The sequence below is a fragment of the Haliotis rufescens genome, unplaced genomic scaffold, assembly GCF_023055435.1.
Source record: "Haliotis rufescens isolate VD_foot unplaced genomic scaffold, xgHalRufe1.0.p SCAF_10, whole genome shotgun sequence".
NCBI lineage: Eukaryota > Metazoa > Mollusca > Gastropoda > Lepetellida > Haliotidae > Haliotis > Haliotis rufescens.
Window position 1 is genome coordinate 23,440,437 of NW_025963780.1, and position 23,593 is coordinate 23,464,029.

Consider the following 23,593-nt stretch of genomic DNA (forward strand, 5'->3'; position numbering starts at 1 on the left):
TAGAGCTGGGAAGGGGCTGAGTTTAGGCCGCTAGAGCTGACAAGGGGATGAGTGTAGGCTGCTGAAGCTGGGAAGGGGATGAGTGTAGGCTGCTGAAGCTGGGAAGGGGATGAGTGTAGGCTGCTAGAGCTGGGAAGGGGATGAGTGTAGGCTGCTAGAGCTGGGAAGGGGATGAGTGTAGGCTGCTAGAGCTGACAAGGGGATGAGTGTAGGCTGCTGAAGCTGGGAAGGGGATGAGTGTAGGCTGCTGAAGCTGGGAAGGGGATGAGTGTAGGCTGCTGAAGCTGGGAAGGGGATGAGTGTAGGCTGCTAGAGCTGGGAAGGGGATGAGTGTAGGCTGCTAGAGCTGACAAGGGGATGAGTGTAGGCTGCTGAAGCTGGGAAGGGGATGAGTTTAGGCTGCTAGAGCTGGGAAGGGGATGAGTGTAGGCTGCTGGAGCTGAGAAGGGGATGAGTGTAGGCTGCTAGAGCTGAGAAGGGGGTGAGTGTAGGCTGCTAGAGCTGGGAAGGGGATGAGTGTAGGCTGCTAGAGCTGGGAAGGGGATGAGTGTAGGCTGCTAGAGCTGGGAAGGGGATGAGTGTAGGCTGCTGGAGCTGAGAAGGGGATGAGTGTAGGCTGCTAGAGCTGAGAAGGGGGTGAGTGTAGGCTGCTAGAGCTGGGAAGGGGATGAGTGTAGGCTGCTAGAGCTGGGAAGGGGATGAGTGTAGGCTGCTAGAGCTGGGAAGGGGATGAGTGTAGGCTGCTAGAGCTGAGAAGGGGATGAGTGTAGGCTGCTGAAGCTGGGAAGGGGATGAGTTTAGGCTGCTGGAGCTGAGAAGGGGATGAGTTTAGGCTGCTGGAGCTGAGAAGGGGGTGAGTTTAGGCTGCTAGAGGTGAGAAAGGGATGAGTAAAGGCTGCTGGAGTTGAGAAGGGGATGAGTGTAGGCTGCTAGACTGCTTTCAGTATAGATACTTATACTGTTGTCAAGGAACTGTTGCTTGGCATAATGGCATAAGGATCTGTACTGAAATGTCGCCATTACAGTAAATTATATAGAAGTTGTTATCCATAAATTGTGTCTACACTGTCAACTTCTAAGAAATGTCTATCACACAACTCAAGCATGCACACAAACACACGCACAGAGATTGTAGCGATGCTTACTGAAATGATCTGAAATTAAAATATGTTCTATAGGCCTGCAATAGAGCTACCAGAAGAGTATTTGTACTTTACAAGAGACTGTCATAAAATGGTCCAAGGACATGTAAACACCATGAGAAGGATCTATGTTGCTTCTGTGATCAAACAGAAGGAAAAGCAACTCTTCTAAATGTCACCTTCCCTAAACACAACTCACTATCTACTTCACCACAACCTACACACAACATTCCGTAGTCACGCTCAAAGATAAGACACAGTCAGGTTTTCGGAGTGGCATATCAAAGTTTTGTTAGATACAGCATATGTCACATACACAAAGAAAGGTCAAGGTGAGTGAGTGAGTGAGTGAGTGAGTGAGTGAGTGAGTGAGGGGAAATGGGGTTCAACGTCGCGTCCAAGATTATTGCACTGATATAGCGACATGCCTGCACGTGTGTGTGTGTGTGTGTCGCTGCTTGTACTAGATGCCGACTGATGCCGATTTATAGTGCTAGCTCACTGAGATACCATACCGCAGTTTAACATGAATACCCCACTCAGACACAGTATACTGCCTCCGAGCCAACCAGTCCTTGTTTAAGCCCCTTAATGCCAAGCGCCAGACAGGGTAACAACAAGTTCCATCATTTAACGTCTTTTGGTATGACGCGGTCGGGGATTGAACCCTGGACCTTCTGCTCTCTGGGCGGGTGCTCTACCACTAGACCACGGAGGCTGAGTGAGTGAGTGAGTGAGTGAGTGAGTGAGTGAGTGAGTGAGTGAGTGAGTGAGTGAGTGAGTGAGTGAGTGAGTGAGTGAGTGAGTGAGTCAGTCAGTCAGTATGTGTAGTTTAAGGAATATTCCAGCAATATCACAGTCGTGAACACCAGAAATGGGCTTCACACATTGTACCCCAGCTAGGCTACACCCACCCACTCATGTACCAGAAGGGGAAAGAGGAAACACATATGAAGTACTGTGCACACTTGTAGAAGTGTGTGTAAATGTGTGTAGCAGCTCCCACATGTGCTAATATTGGATGGTTAATTTCAGTCGAAGTAATTTTTTTATTTTATGATATACATGTAGTGAGTGAGTAAGTGAGTGAGTGAGTTGGGTTTAACGCCGCTTTTAACAGTATTCCTGTTATATCACGGCGTGTCGGCTTAATGTGGGAGGAAAGCCCGAAGAGATGCAGGTCTCAGACGTTCACCACTTCGATGAAACCAACGAGCACAGGTATGGTGCTGACTAACCTAGAAACATAATCAGGGCAAACCGGGATTCGAACCCATAATCATAGGTTTCTGGCATGCCCAAGGGATGCAACTCTGCGCAGCGAATCGCGGCACCTTGGACAACTTGGCCACCCGTGCCCCCTGATATACATGTTTGTTGTTAGTGCTGTTTTTTCATCAATATTTGACAAAAGGTCCCCATCTCAACCCACTAAGAAACACATTCTTCCTATTTCAGCCCATCCACAAATATCAAATATCACAAATGTCAGTAAAAGCCTTCTTTCCAATGACAACAAGCGTATAGTTGACAAAGTCATCTATATCCCCCGCCCATTTTAACACGTTATGGTCCCAAACCAGGTAACTGACCCAACATTTCTCTTAGCCCATGTCAAAATAGCTGCAATGGAAATAGCTGCAATAAACATTTCTAAAACTCCTTAATATCAAATGGCACAAGTTCAGTATGCGCTTTATATATAGACATGCAATGTTTGGCAAGGAAATATTTAACAGTTTATTTGTTATACTCCTTAAGTAAACCAATCCTATATTAAAACTTCAATCCAACTTGTTGTCATGGAAACATAAACAATAAAAATTTCTAAAAGTGCTATATATCAAAAGGCACAAGTTCAGTATGTGCCTGGTAGTCATGCAAAGTTTTGTAAGAAAGTATTTAACGGTTTTTGAGTTACGCTCTGGAAACGAACACCACCCCTGTAGAACCTAACACCACCCCTGTAGAACCTAAGTCCAACTTATTGCCATGGAAACGAGAAAAATAAAAATGTCTAAAATTCCTCAATAGCAAGAGGCACCAGTCCAGTAAATGTCTGGTAAACATGCAAAGTTTTTGTTGGAAAGTATTGAATGGGTTTTGAGTTATGCTCCGGAAACAAACTGTACCCTATAGAACCTAAGTCAAACTTGTTGCAATGGAAACGTAAAAAATAAAAATTTATAAAATTCCTAAATAGCAAAAGGCACCAGTTCAGTATGTGCCTAGTAGACATACAAACTTTTGTAAGAAAGTATTTAACAGTTTTTGAGTTACGCTCCAGAAACGAACAGCACCCTTATAGAACCTAAGTCCAACTTGTTGCAATGGAGACGTAAAAAATAAAAATTTATAAAACTCCTAAATAGCAAAAGGCACCAGTTCAGTATGTGTCTGGTAAACATGCAAAGTTTTGTAAGAAATTATTTAACGGTTTTTGAGTTACGTTCCGGAAACGAACAGCACCCTTATAGAACCTAAGTCGTACTTGTTGCAATGGAGACGTAAAAAATAAAAATTTATAAAACTCCTAAATAGCAAAAGGCACCAGTTCAGTATGTGTCTGGTAAGCATGCAAAGGTTTGTAAGAAATTATTTAACAGTTTTTGAGTTACACTCCAGAAACGAACAGCACCCTTATAGAACCTAAGTCCAACTTGTTGCCATGGAAACGTAAAAAATAATTTTTTTATAAAATTCCTAAATAGCAAAAGGCACCAGTTCAGCATGAGTCTGATAGACACGCAAAGTTTCGTAGAGAAATATTTAACGGTTTCTGAGTTATGCTCCGGAAACGATTTTGGGATGCACACACGCACACACACACGCACACACACACGGACAGAACCCATTTCTATATCCCCTGCCAACTTCGTTGGGGCGGGGGATAATTAAGTTAACAGTTAATTAATGAATGCTTTTATGAGAACTCGAGAAAAACTAGCAAACAGGTTTAGGGACGGGAGCTCTAGACAAGGGATGGAGGGAAACCAGGTTTATAACATACATATCTTTTTGTGTCCTAAGGGGAGCGAAACACAACACTTTTTCTGCTACTTTGAATTTTTTTTCTCATCTCACTATCATTCAACAGCCAAAAGTGAATCTCAATGTGAGCGAAACAACTGATTTCTTTTAACCAATCCCCTCCCACTCATACTTTGTAATTTCAAGTTGAGATCAGGGAAAACTGTTTCAATGGAGCCTCATGGAATGACCCTCAATATATGTCTGTGATCTGAGGGAAAAAATGGGTTCCTTACCTCGGGAGTAGCATAGTTCTTGTTGAACTGAGACATAGAGAACATGCGAATCTGGTCGCCCATCTCCTCTCGGGTCTCAATAGCACGTTTTACCAGCCACTGCAACATGAAGACGTTGAATAAGAACAATGTGCATGGTTGTGTGAATGTTGTTTTCGTGCCTGGCGGAATATCAAAGCCCAAAGTGGTGCAGGTCATAGGATTTTACGATTTTGGTCAAATCTATTACAAGTTACACTAACACATCAAGATTTGGGAGAAATCCATTAATGGAACCCAGGGACCGAGCCACATCTCTGAAATGCAATGTAATGTTATAAAAATCAGTTCTTTCAAATCTTTCGATCTTTCTTATAGATCTGGCAAACCCTTGACAGGTCACAACAGGTAAATTTCTCTCTTGAATAATTGATATCAGGCAAACATTTTAGCAAATGATCACAGAACTACAACTTAAGTCAATGAAAGTCAATGTTAAAGTACAGAAGTTATAATCATCTTTCATTTGACTTTTAGAGAATAGGAGTTGCAATCGTATTAGAGCTAAAATGGCTCTGGCAATTTGGTCCAGTGGTCAAAGTGATCTTTGTAAATGTTAATAAATAGGAGTCACAATCATCTTAGCGCTAAAATTTCCAATATTTTATGTCAATTATAATGAAAGGAGTCACAATTATCTTAGCGCTAAGATCTCCAATATTTTACATCAATTATAAGGAAAGGAGTTACAATCATCTTAGTGCTCAGATCTCCAATACTTTAAGTCAGTTTTAAAGAAAGGAGTTGCAATCATCTTAGCGCTAAGACTCCATCCAATACGCGGAGGTGAATTTTAAGGTAAGGAGTTAAAATTATCTTAGTGCCAAGTATCTCCAAAACTTTAAGTTAATTTTAAAGAAAGGAGCGCTAAGACTCCTATACTTTCAGTCAGTGTCAGGGATCCGGAAACAGTCACATGCGCCGGACATGTCCGATAGGGAATCTCAAATGTCCGGTATAAAATATTGCTTACCGGACATTTAAATTTTTCTGTCCGGACATCTTAAAAAACAAACAAAGCTACCTTCGGGGTCCAAAGAATTGATGAGCATTATAGTATTCCTTCAGCGAAATTCAGGTGAATAAACAGGTATTACAAACTTGGTCAATAAAAGTAAGAAAATTTGATATAAAACATCACTAGACAAGATAATTTACCAATTAAAATGTATTTCCTGCTCTCCAAGGCACTGAGTTTTAAAGAATAGGAGTTACAATCATCTTAGCGCTCAGACCTCTTTGAGCAAGTGTGCCCAGATGCTGCCGGATGCCATACCCATTCACCAGCCCTCAAGATACCTATTTTGTGTACTTAAATGAACAGTGTTAATGAACAGAGGCTTGGGTGCAAACACACACTGAACAACCCACCTGTACGACAGGGTATATGTGAATGAAGTCCAGGCCCTGAATCTGATGAGGCTCAATACGATGTGGACACTTCATCTTGGGTAACACAGCTACGATCTTCTCTGTCAGGGCACTGTGAAGAAAACCATCAGTGTGCTTAAGAACTGACTTCATTATTTTTAGGTGTTTATGGAGGTATAAACATAAAAAAACCTTGTGTGCATGCTGTGGATTTACGAGTTAAAATCATCTTAGTGCTAACATCTCCAAAACTTTAAGTTAATCTTAAAGAAAGGAGTTAAACTTATCTTAGTGCCAAGTATCTCAAATACTTTATGTTAATTTTAAAGAAAGGAGTTGCAATCATCTTAGCGCTAAGACTCCTATACTTTCAGTCAGTTTCAGGGATCCGGAAACGGTCATATGCGCCTGACATGTCCGATTAGGAATCTCAAATGTCCGGTATAAAATATTGCTTACCGGACATAAACATAAAAAAACTGGTGTGCATGCTGTGGATTTACGAACTGTTTTTTTCTGTAAAAGGGGAAGTGTACACGCAAAAATCTCTTTCTTTTTTTCTAAACAAAATGCAATTTTAGAATTAGTTAGTATCTGTGTTTGAAAATATACACTCAATTTTTTCACAGTGAAAGTAGGAAGCTCACAATAGTGTGAAAATGATATGCCGTTATGAGGCCTTAGTTTTTCGAACTAAACAGGCCTGAGTTATCCCCCTTAGATTATGACGTAATTGGTGCCATTTCAACTGGATCCCTGTCTATTCTCAACGCAAAAGATATCAAGTACCAGTTTGCGGTAAGACAACATGGTGTACGACACACTCCGGCGCAGTGGTGACTCAGCATAACACTATGCTGGCTGGCATCTGAGACGCTAGAATCACACACCTGTACCTACACCACCTGAAGCGGCTCTACCAAAGCATGATGACTTCATAATGTTTATCAATTGGCACCAATGACGTCATATTGCAAGGGGCATAAGCCATGGTGTTTTTGTTATGGAAATAGAACACTTGGTAAATGTGAAAAATATAAATAGTTTTAATGCGAAAAATATGTTAATTAATTGTGATATTTTTATATTTTTGTCTATAACATTTCTAGGTTAACATTTTTAATATGGAAAAAGTACAAGAAAAATAGGTTCATTTCCGTTTGAACTTGCCTTTTAAGGACTCCATAAACACAAGAACATATTAAAGTCAGTTCCTCTTAATAAATATGTCAACAATAATAACATCCCAGACTACTTATTTAATCATCAACACATAGACTATTAACATAAACTTTGACAAGAATCAGCAATTGCAACATAAGCCCCACCCACTATTATCAACCAATCAGGAAAAAGTAGTCCATTCATGGGTGTGGCCTATTTGTTTGATTAGCCAATCAAATGCCACAGAATCACTTACTATTTACTTATACATTATATAAAACAACTTAATTGTTTATGTTAACTTTTTAAAATCAGGTTTCATCAACAGGACCGTCATTGATCGAACAATTTGGTATTGATGTACTAATTGAAATATATCATGATATATTTATATATTAGTTAAAGATAGGACTGGCAGAAGATTTTACTTGTCAATGACTTCTGAACATTTCAGACTCGTGAAGGTTCGGGGAAGAATAGGTCTTTTGCAACCCATGCTTGCCGTAAAAGGCAACTATGCTTGTCGTAAGAGGCGACTAACAGGATCGGGTGGTCAGGCTCGCTGACTTGGTTGATGCATGTCATCGAATCCAAATGGCGTGGATCGATGCTTATGATGTCAATCTCTGGATTGTCTGGTCCAGACTCGGTTATTTACAGACCGCCGTCATATAGCCGGAATATTGCTGAGTGAGGCGTTAAACAACAAACAAACAACAAACTTAACATTTCAATCATTGTAATAGGGCATCATACATGTTATGTCATATTAATTAAATCTTTAGACAAATGTTTTTACTTATACTTTTAGTATTAGTACCATTGTCCACAAAAAACTAAATTCTTAACTGAAAGATATCATATCCTACAGAATTTCAGTGTGCAACAAGAACTACCGGTATATTTTTTAACCATCTTCAATCTTGTTGAATGTCATTTCACCAGGAGGCAATTACATTTTTATTTGTTGGATCATGGATCAGCTGCAAAATTATTTTGAGATTACTCAGAGTTTTAAAAAAATCAACTATAAAACATGTTCAGCTGACGAGTCATTGTGAAAATTCTGTGCATAATAAATCTAGACTTATGCCCCCTGTATTTGATATACGGACACTGCCGAAATTCGTCCCCTTTGTCTTCCAAGACCCCCCCCCCCCCCCCAAAAAAAAAGCTTCCAGCAGACAATGCTGCTTAAGATGGCTAATTTATCAATGTTTTTATTAGTTTTTTCCCAATCCTACAGGTAATATTTGTGAAAACATTCTGTGATCCATTTTTTAAAAATACAGATAAAAGATTATTTTTTTTAATTTTCATTTGACTTTAACTAAATCTGTGATCCAAAAGTAATCACTGTTAGGGTTATTCCTCATCAATAGGGTTATGGTATTGATAATTGATCACTGATTCAAAGGGTGCAAATGTGTTGTTTGTTATAATTTTAGAACCTGGCACCTCCAGTCTAAACCCACAGATCTATGTTTTATGCATGTTATACACAAATTGTAAAATATTTCAAAATGTAACAGTGTACAAGCTGCAATTAAGATCCTAGAATAGTAGCTTTCGAAGCATCCTGTATTTAACCATTCTGAATCTGAAAAAACAGTGACTGAAAAGCTGAAAACGTGTGGGCATGACAACACTCTCTATCAGCCAAGTCATCAAGTCTATAACCACTTTGGGTGAAATGATACACTGGTGCACCTTGAGTTTCCATGTGATGATATGACACATGATACATTTATGTCTGTATTGACACGACATGATACACTTGCCAATATTACTTACTTACTAGTCGTTTAATGACCCCCAGCATTTTTGTCAGTCAAATATTCGAAAATGTGCAGTAATTAGCGTTTGAAGTTCACAACTAAAAGTAGCATATGTTTAGAGCTAGCTTTTCCTTTCGAACTTGCTCTAAAATATTTATAGTCAAGACGTTTCCATGCGATTTGACGTAAATATCGTCACTTATGTGTCGTGATATGTATCGTATCGTAGCCTTGCTGTATTGTTTCACCCCTACTGTCATGACCCAGCTCTTAAGACAAGTATGGGATACAGAGGACCAATTCTTCCTGGGAATCCCATTGGGGACCATCTCAAGTCAAAAAGAGGAATCTGCGGATAGAACAATAGAGATGTCATCTTCCCAAGGCAAGAGAGTTAACTGACTTTAAAAGTCCAGTTTCCACCCTTGCCGAACAAGGCTGGAATTACTGGGCTCGATCGTAGCGCCACCAGTGGCTATTACGAGTTATCTCCTGTCTATGCCTCTCCTATTGACCAATCAGATTCAACCTCTCCTATCACTTGCATTTGCTTCAAACAAAACGGTGGCGCCCAGTCAAGACGATCTGATTGATAATCAAGATATATATTGTGATAAAACGAGTCTTATATCGCGAAGTGCATCAAATCACGTGAACACCTTGATTAAAAGCATGAAATTTTTTAGAAATTATCTGTTGATAACGAGTTACCGGTGCACATGCTTTGCAAATCCTGCAGTCGACAGAAATTTGCGTGACACTTTACGAACCGGATTTCGATTTCAGTGCGCGATTTTGATTGGACTATGCATAGACTCCATAATACCAGCCTAGTTCAGCAAGGGTGGAAACTGGACTTTTATAGTCAGATGTAGAGATGTATGTGTAGCAGGACTTACATTTTCTGACCAATAGTGGAGTTTTCTTGAAAGAGCAGGTCCACATCTACATCAAAGTTGCAGGTGGTGATACACCACGTCATACCACCAACCACCTGTTATGACCAACATGACATATATCATAAAACAAAACACTGGTTTGCATGTTTATAGTGAGTCAGTATATACCGTATTCGACGTAATAAGCGCCCTGCTGTTATAAGCGCCCACGGCGATATTTGCTAACATATTGGCTTGTGAACAATCCCAATTAGCCCCCCTTCCGATTGATCAATGTACACAAGACTTATTTATTCGCGTATAATACTCACTCGTGTGCTATATGCACCCTTAATTATGGGCAATTAAATTCGGGAAAAATACATCTGTCGTATATAAACATTTCAGGCTGGCAGCATAAACCACGAAATTTATCTTTCAACTCTGTTTTTCCACCAAAATAATATTCTTATAAGAGCCCCCTATTTCTAATTTTGAGAGCGTCATACGTCGAATACGGTATATAGAATATTTGTTGCGAAACCGAAATTATGTCAACATAATTTAAATGCATATGTTTGGATTTGATCATTTGGTTTGTTTTTTAGTTATGTCTCCCTTGAAGATCTGAATTTGTGCCATTTGGGAAAAGAGGTGAGGTGAAATGGGGTTTAACGTCGCGTCCAAGATTATTGCACTTATATAGCGACGTGCATGCACGTGTATGTGTGTGTGTGGCTGCTTGTACTAGTCCGGACTGATGCCGATTTATAGTGCTAGCACACTGAGATACCATGCCGCAGTTTAACATGAATACCCCACTCAGACACAGTATACTGACTCCGAGCCGACCAGTCCTTGTTTTAACCCCTTAATGCCGAGCGCCAGACAGGGTAACAACAAGTTCCATCTTTTAACGTCTTTTGGTATGACGCGGCTAGGGATCGAACCCCGGACCTTCCGCTCTACCATTAGACCACGGAGGCGGTCATTTGGGAAAAGAACTTACAAATGCCAATGATTGTGTGTATGTTGTTTCATGTCACAGTCAGCATTATTTCAGTTGGACCAGACAGACCAGTGGTTGACATCCCATGCTGTTGAGCATCCCATGATACAATTAATATGCAGGTCAACTGTTATTTAGAAAAAAAGCAATCAGTTAGAAATAAGAAACAAATTCTTCCGAACCTTGTCAAATGGAGAAAGTCCCTTGATTCTGGCTCTGAAATAGCCTGCGGCAAGGAGCAACTCAATCGTCTGTTGTAGTTTAACATTTTGCTCCTCATCTTCTCTTGTTTCAACCTGAAAAAATGTAAAGATTTGAGCAAGTTGATATATCTATCTTTTATTCAGTGTGAGTTCATAGAGTATATGCAATTAAGAGAGAGAGAGAGAGAGAGAGAGAGAGAGAGAGAGAGAGAGAGAGAGAGAGAGAGAGAGAGAGAGAAACATACAGGTTTCTTGGACTCTGAGATTTCAGTGGGGAATATCCGTTTGTTTAATGTGTTATAGAAATATAACCAAACAATTCGTTATATTTATGTATCATTCAGATCATAATTCGGTACATGTAACTTATTGTCTTATTTAAGATAATGTGGTTTCTGTCTTTTCAGAACCAGATAATTGGGGTGCATTTAAACAAGGAAATGTCATATTTCTGTAAGACGACCGTAACTGTCATAATGATATTGATGTCTGCTCTAAAAACCACGCCCCTTTTCAGCGGACATCTGATCAGTGTTTTATGCTCTGTCATATTTTATTCTGTATGTATTGTCACTGGATTGTACGATCATGTGCTACTAGATTTAATTCTTTGGTTACGAAATACCTCAACTTCTCGACCGTCTGCATCTAACTGGGTGGGAGGGAATTTTGTTGAGCCTGTTCGAGGCCTTCCTGCAAAGATGCTACCAGCAGGACTGGGCGCAGCCATTTTGACGAATAGCTAATCATGTGACCAATCGTCATCGGGCAATATCGGCAGTTTTCGATGTAAACAAAAATATAACCCGGAAGTAATTGGAAAGCGTCTGCGACCCCGTGAAAGCGCGCATTTTTCGATCTTCTGAAGTTTGATTGGCTGACTGTGTGACCGATAAATGATTCCGACAGCGTGACCCCATTCAAAGGAATGAACACGCGGTGACGTAGCTGAATTTGATTGGTCAACACTTGTCAGGCGAGTGCGATGGTGTGATGCTTGTCTTACGATTCAACACCGTGCGATTGTGCCGGTAGTATAGTATTTTACTGTTTGGACAACAATTACTTGACATAATATCGTAGTCTGGCAGTTGGAACGCTTCGAGCTGAGGTGAGTTCAGTATGTTGTGTTGGGAATTACAAACTTATATATGAACTGCTGCATTTTCTTCTGCAACGTTTCTTTCATTGGTGTTGATGTTGTGTTCGTCAGCTGATCACGGAATCGCTGCATGTCTTATAGTCTGGTGGACTTTAGACCCTGTGATATATTTAGTCAAATCCTGCAGAATTCCTTGTATTCAGATTTCTGGAGTTATTTGAAAAGTGTTTGGATTCAATACAGATCTACATAGATCTACATTGTAATGTTTCAAGGTACATATATTCTTAATGCTTGTTTTGATAGCGCATTTATTTTGACAGCTGAAACTTCGCTGTGACGTAAGAGATCGTAATGGCCTAACATATTTTGTCAGAGATCGTTCACCATTGGTGTTCCTATTGCATAGATATGAATGGTCATTTTCAGTTTTAGATACACTTAGTAATCTAATTATTAGTGCTATTTAGCCTATTGCACAACGAACTGATCAGACGAAAATCATTTTTTTAAACGCCATAGGTCGTAATAACTGCCACTATCGTCATGATCGTGACACTGTCAGCCGAATTTGGTGTAACATTTTAAATATAGATGTTGTTATGTTTTGGGTGTAACTTTGCATCATGCATTTATCACCATGCGACACTTTGTGCATGAACTAAGATTTTGTCTTTCCCCACAGATATACCAATATGGCTACAGTGCAGCAGTTGATTATCCGTGGAACAGTGTTATTCAGTATTGGAGTATTCTTTGCACTTGTTCTGAATTTATTGCAAGTCCAACGTCAAGTCACAGTTTTTCCCCCTGAGGTTCTAGCCAGTCTTTTCTCTTCGGCATGGTGGGTGCCTCCGTCATGTGGAACAGCAGCAGGTAAGTTAACTGGAACAGCTGCCATATTTACTTATTAGGGGCTTAATTATTAAATCAACACATGAATATCATGAAGCAGTATTGTCATAAAAACAGAAAGATTAACTATTAGGCAGACATGTTAGAGATTTATATGTGTAGTCTTTTCTGTTTTGAGATCACTGTTTGGGGGCATTTGACAAACTGAACTTGAAAACGTTCCAGCATAGTAAGAATCCTCTTGAAGCAATCTGTTTTGTAGACTTTAGTGAGTGCTTGGGAAATATCTCTTGAGCTTATTCATTGGCTTTCTGACAGTCTGCGGCCATGGCCACAAGTTAAAGCCCTTAGTTTAGTAGAACATTCCTTCTGGCCTAGTACATGTAGTATGAACCATAGTTTGAAAATTATGTCAAAATCAATGTTCAGGCAAGTAGTTTCAAAAGGTTTTTGCACAAACCATCCAGATGTTGTGGTGCATATTAGTGGGGCATATATCTGAGTCCTAGCTGTGATAACAAGATGTCAGTATTCACACAAACTGAAAGCAATAGTGTTCTAATTAATATGTAATTATTGAATCATGTCAGTTGTGTAACTTGTTTTAAAACAATAGTCTTGTATATGAACTTAACCCAGTTCATAATTAACCTCTGCAATTTTGGCAGAAAGAAACATAGCCACAGAATTGCATTAAAAATGAAACAAGTATACCTCAATGCAGTAGTTTAACTGGACGTTTTTCAAGAAATGATGAAAAAAGAAGGATGATAAACTGATTAATTGGTTACTCATTTTTCAGCTGTGATAGGTTTGCTGTATCCGTGCCTTGATCACAGGCTTGGGGAGACTCCATCCTTCAAGCGGGAATGGTCAAGTGTGATGCGATGTGTAGCAGTCTTTGTTGGAATCAACCATGCAAGTGCAGTATCCTTTCATACGAACATGTCACACTGGTTAACACATGCTTAGTGTAATTGCTAATTTGGTAAACAATTGTGAATACATAATTTCAAATGATAGCATGTGCCCTAAAACCGAGTCCAATTAAGTTTTAAGTGGTCTTGCATCCGTGATATTACGAAGTGAATGTATCAGGGTTACACCGCCAGTAGTCTGATAGTCAAGGCCCGGGCAGGTCAAGAAACTCATTGTTTTCCTCCCAAATCAAGTATTTTCCATAAGCCGGCCAATTTAAGGCTAACAAACACAAATTGTTCTCCCCCCCCCCATGCCAGCATGTTTGTATTTTCCCCAAAAGCTACATCTGGCTTTGATGCCGATGCTCTTGTGTGTCATCAAGTTGGCAAAACTTAGTCACTGTTTACATCACATTCGCTCATCATGCCGAAGACCTGTATTCGATTCCCGACATGGATACCATGTGTGAAGCCCATTTCTGGTCTCCCCCGTCGTGATATTGCTGGAATATTGCTAAAAGCAACATATAACCAAACTCACCCACCCATATCATGCATCAGTGCAGACTGTCCACCCAAAATAAGGCAATAAGCCTAAAAATACTTATCAAAAACAACACTGGGTCCAACTACTGATGCCCACTCTCAGCAATTGCTCAGTAACCATGGATCCCAACGTCCATGTTCATGGCCATCTTGGTTCCGAGCTCCCAGGGTAAGACACCACCTATTCAAGTGGGGCTTGGTAATGATGAAGAAAATGCCGCTGTTTATACTGGACTCGACTTATTTCTTCCAATTTCGCATTATGTGTTGTTCCTTAACTTGATAAAGAAAATTGACTTTGCCAACAACCTGCAGCTATCTCTGTCACTTGCTGCTATGTCTATTGGACTGTGGTGGTTGTTTGACCGGTCCAGGAGCGGATTTGGACTTGGAGTGGCCATTGCAGTACTTGCAACATTTGTAGCTCAACTTCTAGTCTATAATGGAGTTTATCGGTGAGTTTTGTAACAAATTATATTCATCTCATCATGTTCATTACATTCATGGTTTATCCATAAATAACTAGCAAGATTTTGTCCATTTCAATGAGCTTATGACGAAGTGTTTCCTAACTAAATTTTTTTTATTGTTCATATTTCCTAAAGCAAAGTCCATATGAATAGATACACTAGGCACCAACAGAAACTGCACATAATAAAATCTTCTGGTGCCTAGTGATGGATATGCACAGTTTCTTTTGGTGCTTAGTATATTTTGTGGTGAGTGTTGTACTGTGTAAATTGAATGTGAAAAGTTGTAACCCCAAAAGATACAAACAGGGCTTTTTATGTCTGTTGTCCATTGACTTTTATGTACCGGTACGTGTGAATTATGTTTAAATTTGATTGTTATTTTTTTCCAGGTACACAGAGCCAGATTTCCTGTTTGTAAGGTCATGGCTGCCATGTGTATTCTTCTCAGGCGGAGTAACAATGGGCAATATTGGACGACAACTTGCAATAGTAAGTAGTTGTTGAATTTTTAAACTTAGTAGAGCTCCAGATAACTTTTTGAGCAATTTAGTTTTTACTCTAGGGTTTCTATTTTAATTGGGTTATTACACTTTCATTGGGTAACCAATTTTATTCACTCATCTAGCATCTATTGGGCTTTTCCTAAAATTAGTGAACATTTTAACATTTAAAAAAAAAATTAATGTTTTAGATATATAACTGTTCTAAATATATAGGCTTGACTCTGAAAGTAAATAAGCTTGTAATTGTGTTTCGGAAATTAGCTCCTTTGTACGCATGCTGAAAAAGCTTCATTGGGTATTTATGCGTACTGTTTTTATACATTTGAGTTTTTCATTTACTGCATGCGTTTCTATACGCAAGTTAATTGAAAGTAATTGGGATTTGAATATTTTACGCATATACGCTGCTTATCTGTAGCTCTGCTTAGGAAGTAACTGTCATTGTTCATAGTGTGCAAGGAAATGTATTCAAAAAAATTGAAAAGGCAGGAATTTACTTCATACACATATTTCATGTCTAACTGAACTCTTTATGGATGTCTGCTGGTAAAGCGCCCCGTGAAGATCCGGGGTAGAGTAAGTCTTCAGCGACTTTGCTTGTTGTAAGAGGCGACTAACAGGATCGGGTGGTCAGACTCACTGACTTGGTTGATGCATGTCATCGTATCACAATTGCGTGGAGCGATGCTCATGTTGTCAGTCACTGGATTGTCTGGTCCGGACTCGATTATTTACAGACTACCGTCATATAGATGGAATATTGCTGAGTAAGGAGTATAAACAACAGATCTTCTATTAACGAAATACTTTTGAAAAGATTATATCTATGACATGCATACGTCACAATTTGTGTCTGTTTCTGATGCTGCTTGTCATCATACTCTTATTGTAGAGCATGTAGAATTTATTTATATTTATTTATATTATTTCAGGATGACAGCAAACAAAAAGAAGAGTGAACTGTTGTCCAGAATCTCATGAGGTTTAAATTCTCCTGATGACCAACTCAGTGACTTATCTCTGCTGATGGACCATCGTGCACTGTTCTTGTGATATGAACACCATCTCAAGCTGTCCGCCGTGACTGACAGGTGTCATCATAGAAACTGGCGTAATTGACCAGACAGCTGTGTCGGTTGTGTGGATCCAAGGATCGAGATGGTCCTAATGTGATATGTCGACGGATTTAGAACAGATAAATGGCATGGCCTAATCCGATTCTTGGGTGTGATGTAGCTTGTGGAAGATTGCAGATCATACACATCTGAGACTCTTCTGTTCATTTTGTGTGAAGCTTACAGAACATTGAACTTGAGAGAGTGTATGCAGTCATCAAATCAACTTTTAATACATGTCACGATATGTTATTTCATCATATTCATCCATCATTGTTATCAATGTTCAAAATTAAAGTGGGTCCTTGAGGTCTTCTTTGGTATTTGAATCTTGGAATCCTTAAATATTTACATTTTAACATTACACTGGGTTTCAAAGTTGCTTGTAGTTGACATGTTGTTAAACATTAACACTGCTCTTTCTAGAAATCAGAAATATGCAAGTAAGAAGAGCGCAAAATTTTGTTTTCAGAACAAGCCTAGTCTCTGACTTTAACGAAAGTTAAAGCAGTAGTTCAACTGTTTAGTTTTATTCCAGTTTTAACAGATTTTCAATAATCTTTGTGTACATAATTTTACTTTAAAATGTTAATGAGTTCAGCATATAAGGAAGTTTCTAATATATTTTCCATGTGACAAGCTGAACAAGCTCTTTCACCTAGTTCCAAAAAATAACCCCATGTTATGTGATGGAATTCATTGTAATTGAAGCAATGTTTTCACGAGATGAATTCAGCGTACACTAATGCCATTCCATGGTGACTGCATATGGCAAATGTAAAAAGTGACATATATTTTAACTACTATAAATTTGTTGAATTTCATATTGAATGTATGCAAGCATTTGTGTAATTTATTTAGTTTTGAAAGTTTGTTGACATGGCTCAGGAATTTATTTCTAATATCCAAGGAAAAGTAGAAAAATACCAGTATCTTCTGTTCTTTCATTAATCTATAAATTTGTTAACTGTCATATTTCGTCTCACTTTCTGATTTTATTGTAAAGAAAAATTGTAACAGATGTACAAAATTGATGTTCTTTACATTGATCTCAAAAACTGAGGCTCTTGAAAGAGATTGCACTCAAAGGGACACAACTCTGCCTCAAATTGTATTGAAAGGGATGTTACTCTTCCACTGAAGTTGCCAGGGCTAAAACCATGCAATAGGGCAACAGACTGTGCAATATCAGCTTGTTGGATTATTCTTGTAAATAACAACCTGTTTATGTGTGATATCAAAATTTGATTGAAATTACAATGTGAAATTAAACTATATCATCCTCTCATTGTTTGATACCCATTCCATAGTATATCAGGTTTTGGTATGAATGTTGAAATAACATTTTAAAAAATGTTGATAAACAGTGCTGCATGTTTTTATCATTTTATGTGTAATTATGGTAATTGCAATAGGCATAAATAAGTAGACCCCATTTTTACCACTTTTTTGCAAGTAAATGAAGTGTTCTAAAATATCAAAATCTGAAAGCCTTTCGAGGCATTTTGCCAAAGATAAGAGCACTAGAATCTCACAATTGCAAAGATTTGAACCAGTTCATTGGATTTCTGGAATTAAGGGGTTGGGGAAAGTACTATAACTCTCATTGACCTGGTGTCAGGCCTTTTCCCCTGGATTATAAATCAAGAGCGGGTAGCTCCATTAGTCAACCTGAAGTCCCCCAACCCCCTCCAAATAAATTAAATCATGTGGGGCCAAATTCCCTTAAAGAACTGAAACAAAACCATTTTTATTGGCCCTATGGAAAAATGTAGTCTACCTTCAAATGTCCTTCTTTTTTTTTAAACATTACACTCCTCGCTGTTAAATGGTACTCACTACTGTACTAATGGTTACTTGCATATGCATAATCTGGACAATTTCTTACATGGTGTTACAGATGTACAAATTGTATAGAAAGATTTTCTGAATCGTTACCTTGAAAGCAGTGTGTTTTTGTCTATCATTAAACAAAACAGGAAGGTCCTGAAGGAGGGGTTCTGGACTGATAAGGTATTACTGTATATCAGTGTTTATACTTGTAAATATGGATAGAATAGGTCTTCAGTGACCCATGCTTGCCATAACAGGTGACTATGCTTGTTGTAAGAGGCGACAAACGGGATCGGGGTGGTCAGGCTCACTGACTTGGTTGATGCATGTCATCGTATCTCAATTGCGTCAATCGATGCTCATGATGCCAATCACTGGATTGTCTGGTCCAGACTCTATTATTTATAGACCGTCACATATAGCTGGAATATTGCTGAGAGCGACATTAATCAACAAACAAACATGGAGTTACATATTTTCTTTTCGAAAAGGATATATTGATAATTAGTTGGAGGAGATGCTCATGTGTGTGATACAGACTAAATGTTTGTTGTGTATGATGGGTGTGTGATGCAGCAGTGTGTATTTAATTTCCCTGTATGTATATATGTAAATATTTGTAAGTAAATCTTGCCATGAATAATTATGTTCACCCTGGGCAAATAAATATGACCACAACTCAAACATACTTTTTGTCCTTTGTTTCAAGTTACTTGTTGGGCAGGTTAAATTCAGTATTTCGCCCTTATAAAGTTGCAGTTACTTTGCATCAGAGGCGGTTACACAGAACTGGTTGCATCATTCAACTATGGATTTGTGAATAAGTATTGAATCAGGAACTGGCTTCACATGTGGGGAATCAGACTCAAGAATGCTAACATATGTTTTGTATATGTATGTGCCTAAAGGTTTAAAAAATAAAACCTAATGTGTTAATAATGCTATCTATGTTGATGTTCATTTTACATACAGAACAGTTATGCCGAAGACCCGGGTTCGATTCCCGACATGGGTACAATGTGTGAAGCCCATTTCTGGTGTCCCCCAGCCGTGATATTGCTTGAATTTTGCTAAAAGCGGCGTAAAACCATACTCACTCTCTCACTCACTACATACAGAACCCTTTTGTTTAGTGACCGCCTTCATGGTCTTGTGGATAGAGAATCTGCCAGGAGAGCGGAAGGTCAGTGGCTCGTACTTCATGTTTCCCTGCCTGGTGCTCGGTATGAAGGGGATACAAGGACCAGTCATCTTTGAGTATACTGTGTCCGAGTGGGGTATCCATGTTAAACTGCTGCAGGGTATCTCATGGGCATTAGTCTGGACAAGTACAAGCAGATACGCACGCACATAGCTATACAAGTGCAATGTTCTTGATCTTAAACCTCCATTTCTTTTCACAGGAGAAACACATATCCCTGTTCAGGGAACCTTATTTCAAATAATCCCCCTCATGCATGCAGCAAGCATGTCATTGTTGCCAGATTATTAGTCGATAACTTTCATTGCGAGATTGATGAGTGGGAGTACATTGTACGATAAACAACGACCACGAGTCGTTTGTTCATCATGAGATTTCGAACTTATGTTCAGCCTGTTTTATCATGAAATATACCACGCTTCGTTCGTCCTTGTTCTTTGCGATTTATTGCATAGAAATCTTATGTGGGAAAATAATTGTGAGAAACGGGTGCCAAAATGATGGTTGACAGACTATACGTCTAAAAGTAGGCATGTATTGTGAACGGATATGTATCTTCAGTTAGAAAATGTACACGTGTCGGCTCGTGAAGAATGCTGATTCAGCAGATACTTGTATGTTCTTACGTTCGGTGTCCAAGCAAGCTAAATCTGTCTATATATGTCGTTGTAGGTTTAATATTTATTTTGGAACTGAAAGAAATACAAATTAAACCTGTACACTTCGAGGACATTTGCTTTTTACTACAAACAGAGCCAATATTTTCGAGTTACACCCGACTCGCCTAAAAAAATCTTACCCGACTCGCCTAAAAAATATATATATAATATTTTGCTATGCGTTTGGCAAATATAACTTAGGTTAGGCCTAATGATCACAATTACTAGTATATTCATACACAAGTATGGAAATAATATTTAAAAAACCAACGTATCCTCCATAGAATTTGTCTTCTGTCATATTTACGAGACTACAACACTAACATTTAGGTACATTATGTGTATAAAATGCACTACTATGTATTTCCGATAGTTACATACTTATTTTAAAATAAAAAACCGACCGTAGTTCGCTCAAAAATTTTTTAGGCGAGTCGAGTCAAAATCGTTTTAGGCGAGTCAGATTTTAGGCGAGTTGGGTGTATCCCATATTTTCAATCACAATATCACAGTATTCGCACAAACAACTCAAGAGCTAAATAGATCTAGATCTAGAACAGGGGAAGTGTTACACACCAAAATCACTTTCTTTCTTATTTCAAACAAAACGCAATTTTAGAATAAGTTAGTATTAGTGTTTTAAAATATACCCTCATTTTTCTCTCAGTGAAAGTAGGAAGCTCACAGTAAGTGTGAATATGTCATGCCGTTATGAGGCCTTTGGTTTCCGAGCTAAACAGGCCTGAGTAACCCCCCTTAGATTATGACGTAATTGGTAATTCGTCACCATTCGCCCCCTTCCGTCACCTAAAGCTGAAACGTAATATTCTAAGAGATCTTTGTCACGCCTGGTGACCTATTCATCCTGTCCCACCTTGTTACGACCCTATTTCCGGTATTGCCATTGTCGTCAATCTAAGTTTGTCTATATTAGGTATAACTATTCCCACCACGTTTTCGTTGTAATATTGTTTATAAATAGTTATATTATTTTGAAAATATTCCAGAAAACAACAGGTGAGCTACATAACTTTGTGCATGTCGCAGTATATTTGCATATATCATTATAAAACTGATTATTAATCCTAGCTCCTTTCCGTAACTCCAGCTTGTTTCCCCTTTTCGCCCTATCTTCTGAGTGAGTTCGGTTTTACGCTGCGTTTGGCAATATTCCAGCAATATCAAGGCGCCTGACAGCAGAATTAGGCTTCACACATTATATGAAGTGTTGGTTTGTTTGTTTGTTTGTTGTTTAACGCTGTACTCAGCAATATTCCAGCTATATGACGGCTGTCTGTAAATTATCGAGTCTGGACCAGACTATCCAGTGACTGACATCATGAACATCGATCTACGCAATTGGGATACGATGACATGCATCAGCCAAGTTAGCGAGCCTGACCACTCTATCCCGTTAGTCATCGAACAAATACACAAAATTATTCAGCCACAGATAACTTTTCACAAACTGTTGCAGGAATGAGTGATGGTTAAATAGAAATTATCAAATTTAACAACAGTTCTTTCAATGATTTTCCATAACATAAAAAAAACCTCGTTATACTCTCATTTGACCCTCAGTTAAAACGTTTTTACTCGTGTGGTACTTTATATATATTGTTCATAATTCTTTGATTATTCTTTTTCACAATCATCATTATGATTAAAATGCATTAAAATGTTAAGGCGCTTGACTGTATTGCATCTCCATTCTATTATGATGAATACCGCTAAAAATTACCATTTATTATCACAAAATCATTTGTGAAATTTGGAACAAAATCCAAGCCATATTACGGAGAGGGGCGTCAAAATCGGCTGTACATGGTGTACCCATGTTGTGAATTGGTGTGACGAGTCAACGCTTTTACCTCGCTAGACAAACCCCACCGCCAATGGCTTTGTCGTTTAAGATTATTTATATAAACAAATGTCAAATCAGGTTAGAGGTGTTTGTATATTCCATGCAGGTGTTCACCAGAATAGTCACGCGATGTCATGGTTACGAGTTTAGCCAATCGGGAAACACTTCCGTTGCACGAGTTTTCCCTGCGCGTAATCCAGTCTCTATGGATCGAAGCAGACGACGCTTACTTTATCAAATGCACCGGTTCATGTTTAATTAACTTCAACAAGTTGTTTAGAATTCATTTAAAATCGAGATTACAATGGGCTTATAGACCCATACTTCTCATATTTATATTATTCACGCGCTACTTTGAACGCTGCGTTTAAAACTTTGGTATGTCGTGTGCATTATGAAGACTTTTCACGAAGAAATATTTTTCAGCTTGATTTCCTGCCCTACCATATGTTTTCACCCTGGAGAGGACGTTGAACAAAACGACATGGTAAGTGTAGCAATATGTAATTAAACAATCTGTTTGTGAACATATAATTATGAAAACGAATCATTGCTGTGGTTGTAAAGATTCGAAGATGATGTGATGTTATATTCGATGCAAAACAGCACCAGGGCACCAGTTCAGTAAGAGCGTTTCTCTGTCACTGTGTCTGTGTGTGTGTGTGTGTGTGTGTGAGTGCGTATGTGTGTGTATGTGTGTGTGGAGGGGTGTAGGAAAGATTGTTCCATATCGTCAATAAATGAAGCATATTATTTAATGTAAGAATACAGCATGTACATAAAACATTGATTCTAAATTCTGTTTATGTTCTTACACCTATATCGTTGGTGTTTTCAACTTAACCAATTAAACAATTATAATTATATTTCAACCGCATTACGACGGGAAGACCAAGCATGGGTTTCACACATTTTACCCAATTTTACCCGGATTTTCGTCACAAGAGCGAACGTTTTAACATGGTTTCTCCATACAACGCCGGTGATGTAAACAAAAGAAAACAGTTTCGTTGCCGTCGTGTCAGCTTCCTCAACACAATTATGCAATGTTCATATTCCATTTCTAAACTCCACGCGTACGAATTAGTGGTATATTATTTATCAGTATTTTTTAGATAATGAATGAATGAATGAATGAGTATGGTTTTATACGCTGCTTTTAGCAATATTCCAGCAATATCACGGCGGGCCCACCAGAAACGGGCTTCACACATTGTACCCATGTCAGGATTCGAATCCGCGCGTGCACACATTACACACCGAATTATTTTTTTTCAATCATTTTTCACAAGGAGACTTTTGTCCAACGCCCTCACACATTGGCCAACAACATATGCATACATAAAGAGTATATTTGCTGCGAAATGACCCTTTTAACCATTCACTGCAGCTCTATCTTGTCCAGCTCCGCTTTGAAAGTTGTAGTAACATCAATACATGCTGGGTTTTTTGTGAAACCTGCAAACTTTTGGTTTAATATCAATAAAACTTAGTATTAATTGCAATAAAAACGAGTTAAGCTCTGTCGATTCAGCAGTCTTACTCCGACGAGGGTAGTTGTTTGGTCCGCTGTAAGTAACCCAAACTTAGGTTAGGGGTCACTTTTTCCTTCGGAATTTTTATCAACAAATCTTCACGAGGTGAGACTTTGATAAACCCCGGCACCAACTGA

General features: G+C 38.7%; 2 protein-coding genes across 3 annotated transcripts in view; one reads left to right on the forward strand and one right to left on the reverse strand.

Moving 5' to 3' along the window:
* LOC124130865 (coiled-coil domain-containing protein 93-like) overlaps positions 1-11,623 on the reverse strand; it is a 62,063-nt gene extending 50,440 nt beyond the window's left edge. For both annotated transcript variants that reach the window (XM_048388362.1, XM_048388361.1), the window contains exons 1-5: positions 11,476-11,623; positions 10,830-10,943; positions 9,660-9,754; positions 5,819-5,930; positions 4,409-4,507 (exon numbers count right to left, since the gene is read on the reverse strand). In XM_048388362.1, the coding sequence (XP_048244319.1) occupies positions 4,409-4,507; positions 5,819-5,930; positions 9,660-9,754; positions 10,830-10,943; positions 11,476-11,580 (525 nt within the window). In that variant the 5' untranslated portion in view covers positions 11,581-11,623. The remainder of the gene's footprint in view (positions 1-4,408; positions 4,508-5,818; positions 5,931-9,659; positions 9,755-10,829; positions 10,944-11,475) is intronic.
* Positions 11,624-11,806: 183 nt separating this feature from the next.
* On the forward strand, positions 11,807-18,881 carry LOC124130866 (insulin-induced gene 2 protein-like). The gene is made up of 6 exons (XM_046493904.2): positions 11,807-11,961; positions 12,638-12,828; positions 13,610-13,734; positions 14,562-14,728; positions 15,136-15,235; positions 16,182-18,881. The coding sequence occupies exons 2-6, from the start codon at positions 12,648-12,650 to the stop codon at positions 16,206-16,208; spliced, it is 600 nt and encodes a 199-aa protein (XP_046349860.1). The 5' UTR covers positions 11,807-11,961; positions 12,638-12,647; the 3' UTR covers positions 16,209-18,881.
* The last annotated feature ends 4,712 nt before the right edge of the window (positions 18,882-23,593 follow it).

Coding starts and splice junctions, on each gene's coding strand:
- LOC124130866 (XM_046493904.2), top strand. CDS start 12,648: ATGGCTACAGTGCAGCAGTTGATTATCCGTGGAACAGTGTTATTCAGT. Junction 14,729..15,135: donor GTCTATAATGGAGTTTATCG/GTGAGTTTTGTA, acceptor ATTTTTTTCCAG/GTACACAGAGCCAGATTTCC. Junction 15,236..16,181: donor TTGGACGACAACTTGCAATA/GTAAGTAGTTGT, acceptor ATATTATTTCAG/GATGACAGCAAACAAAAAGA.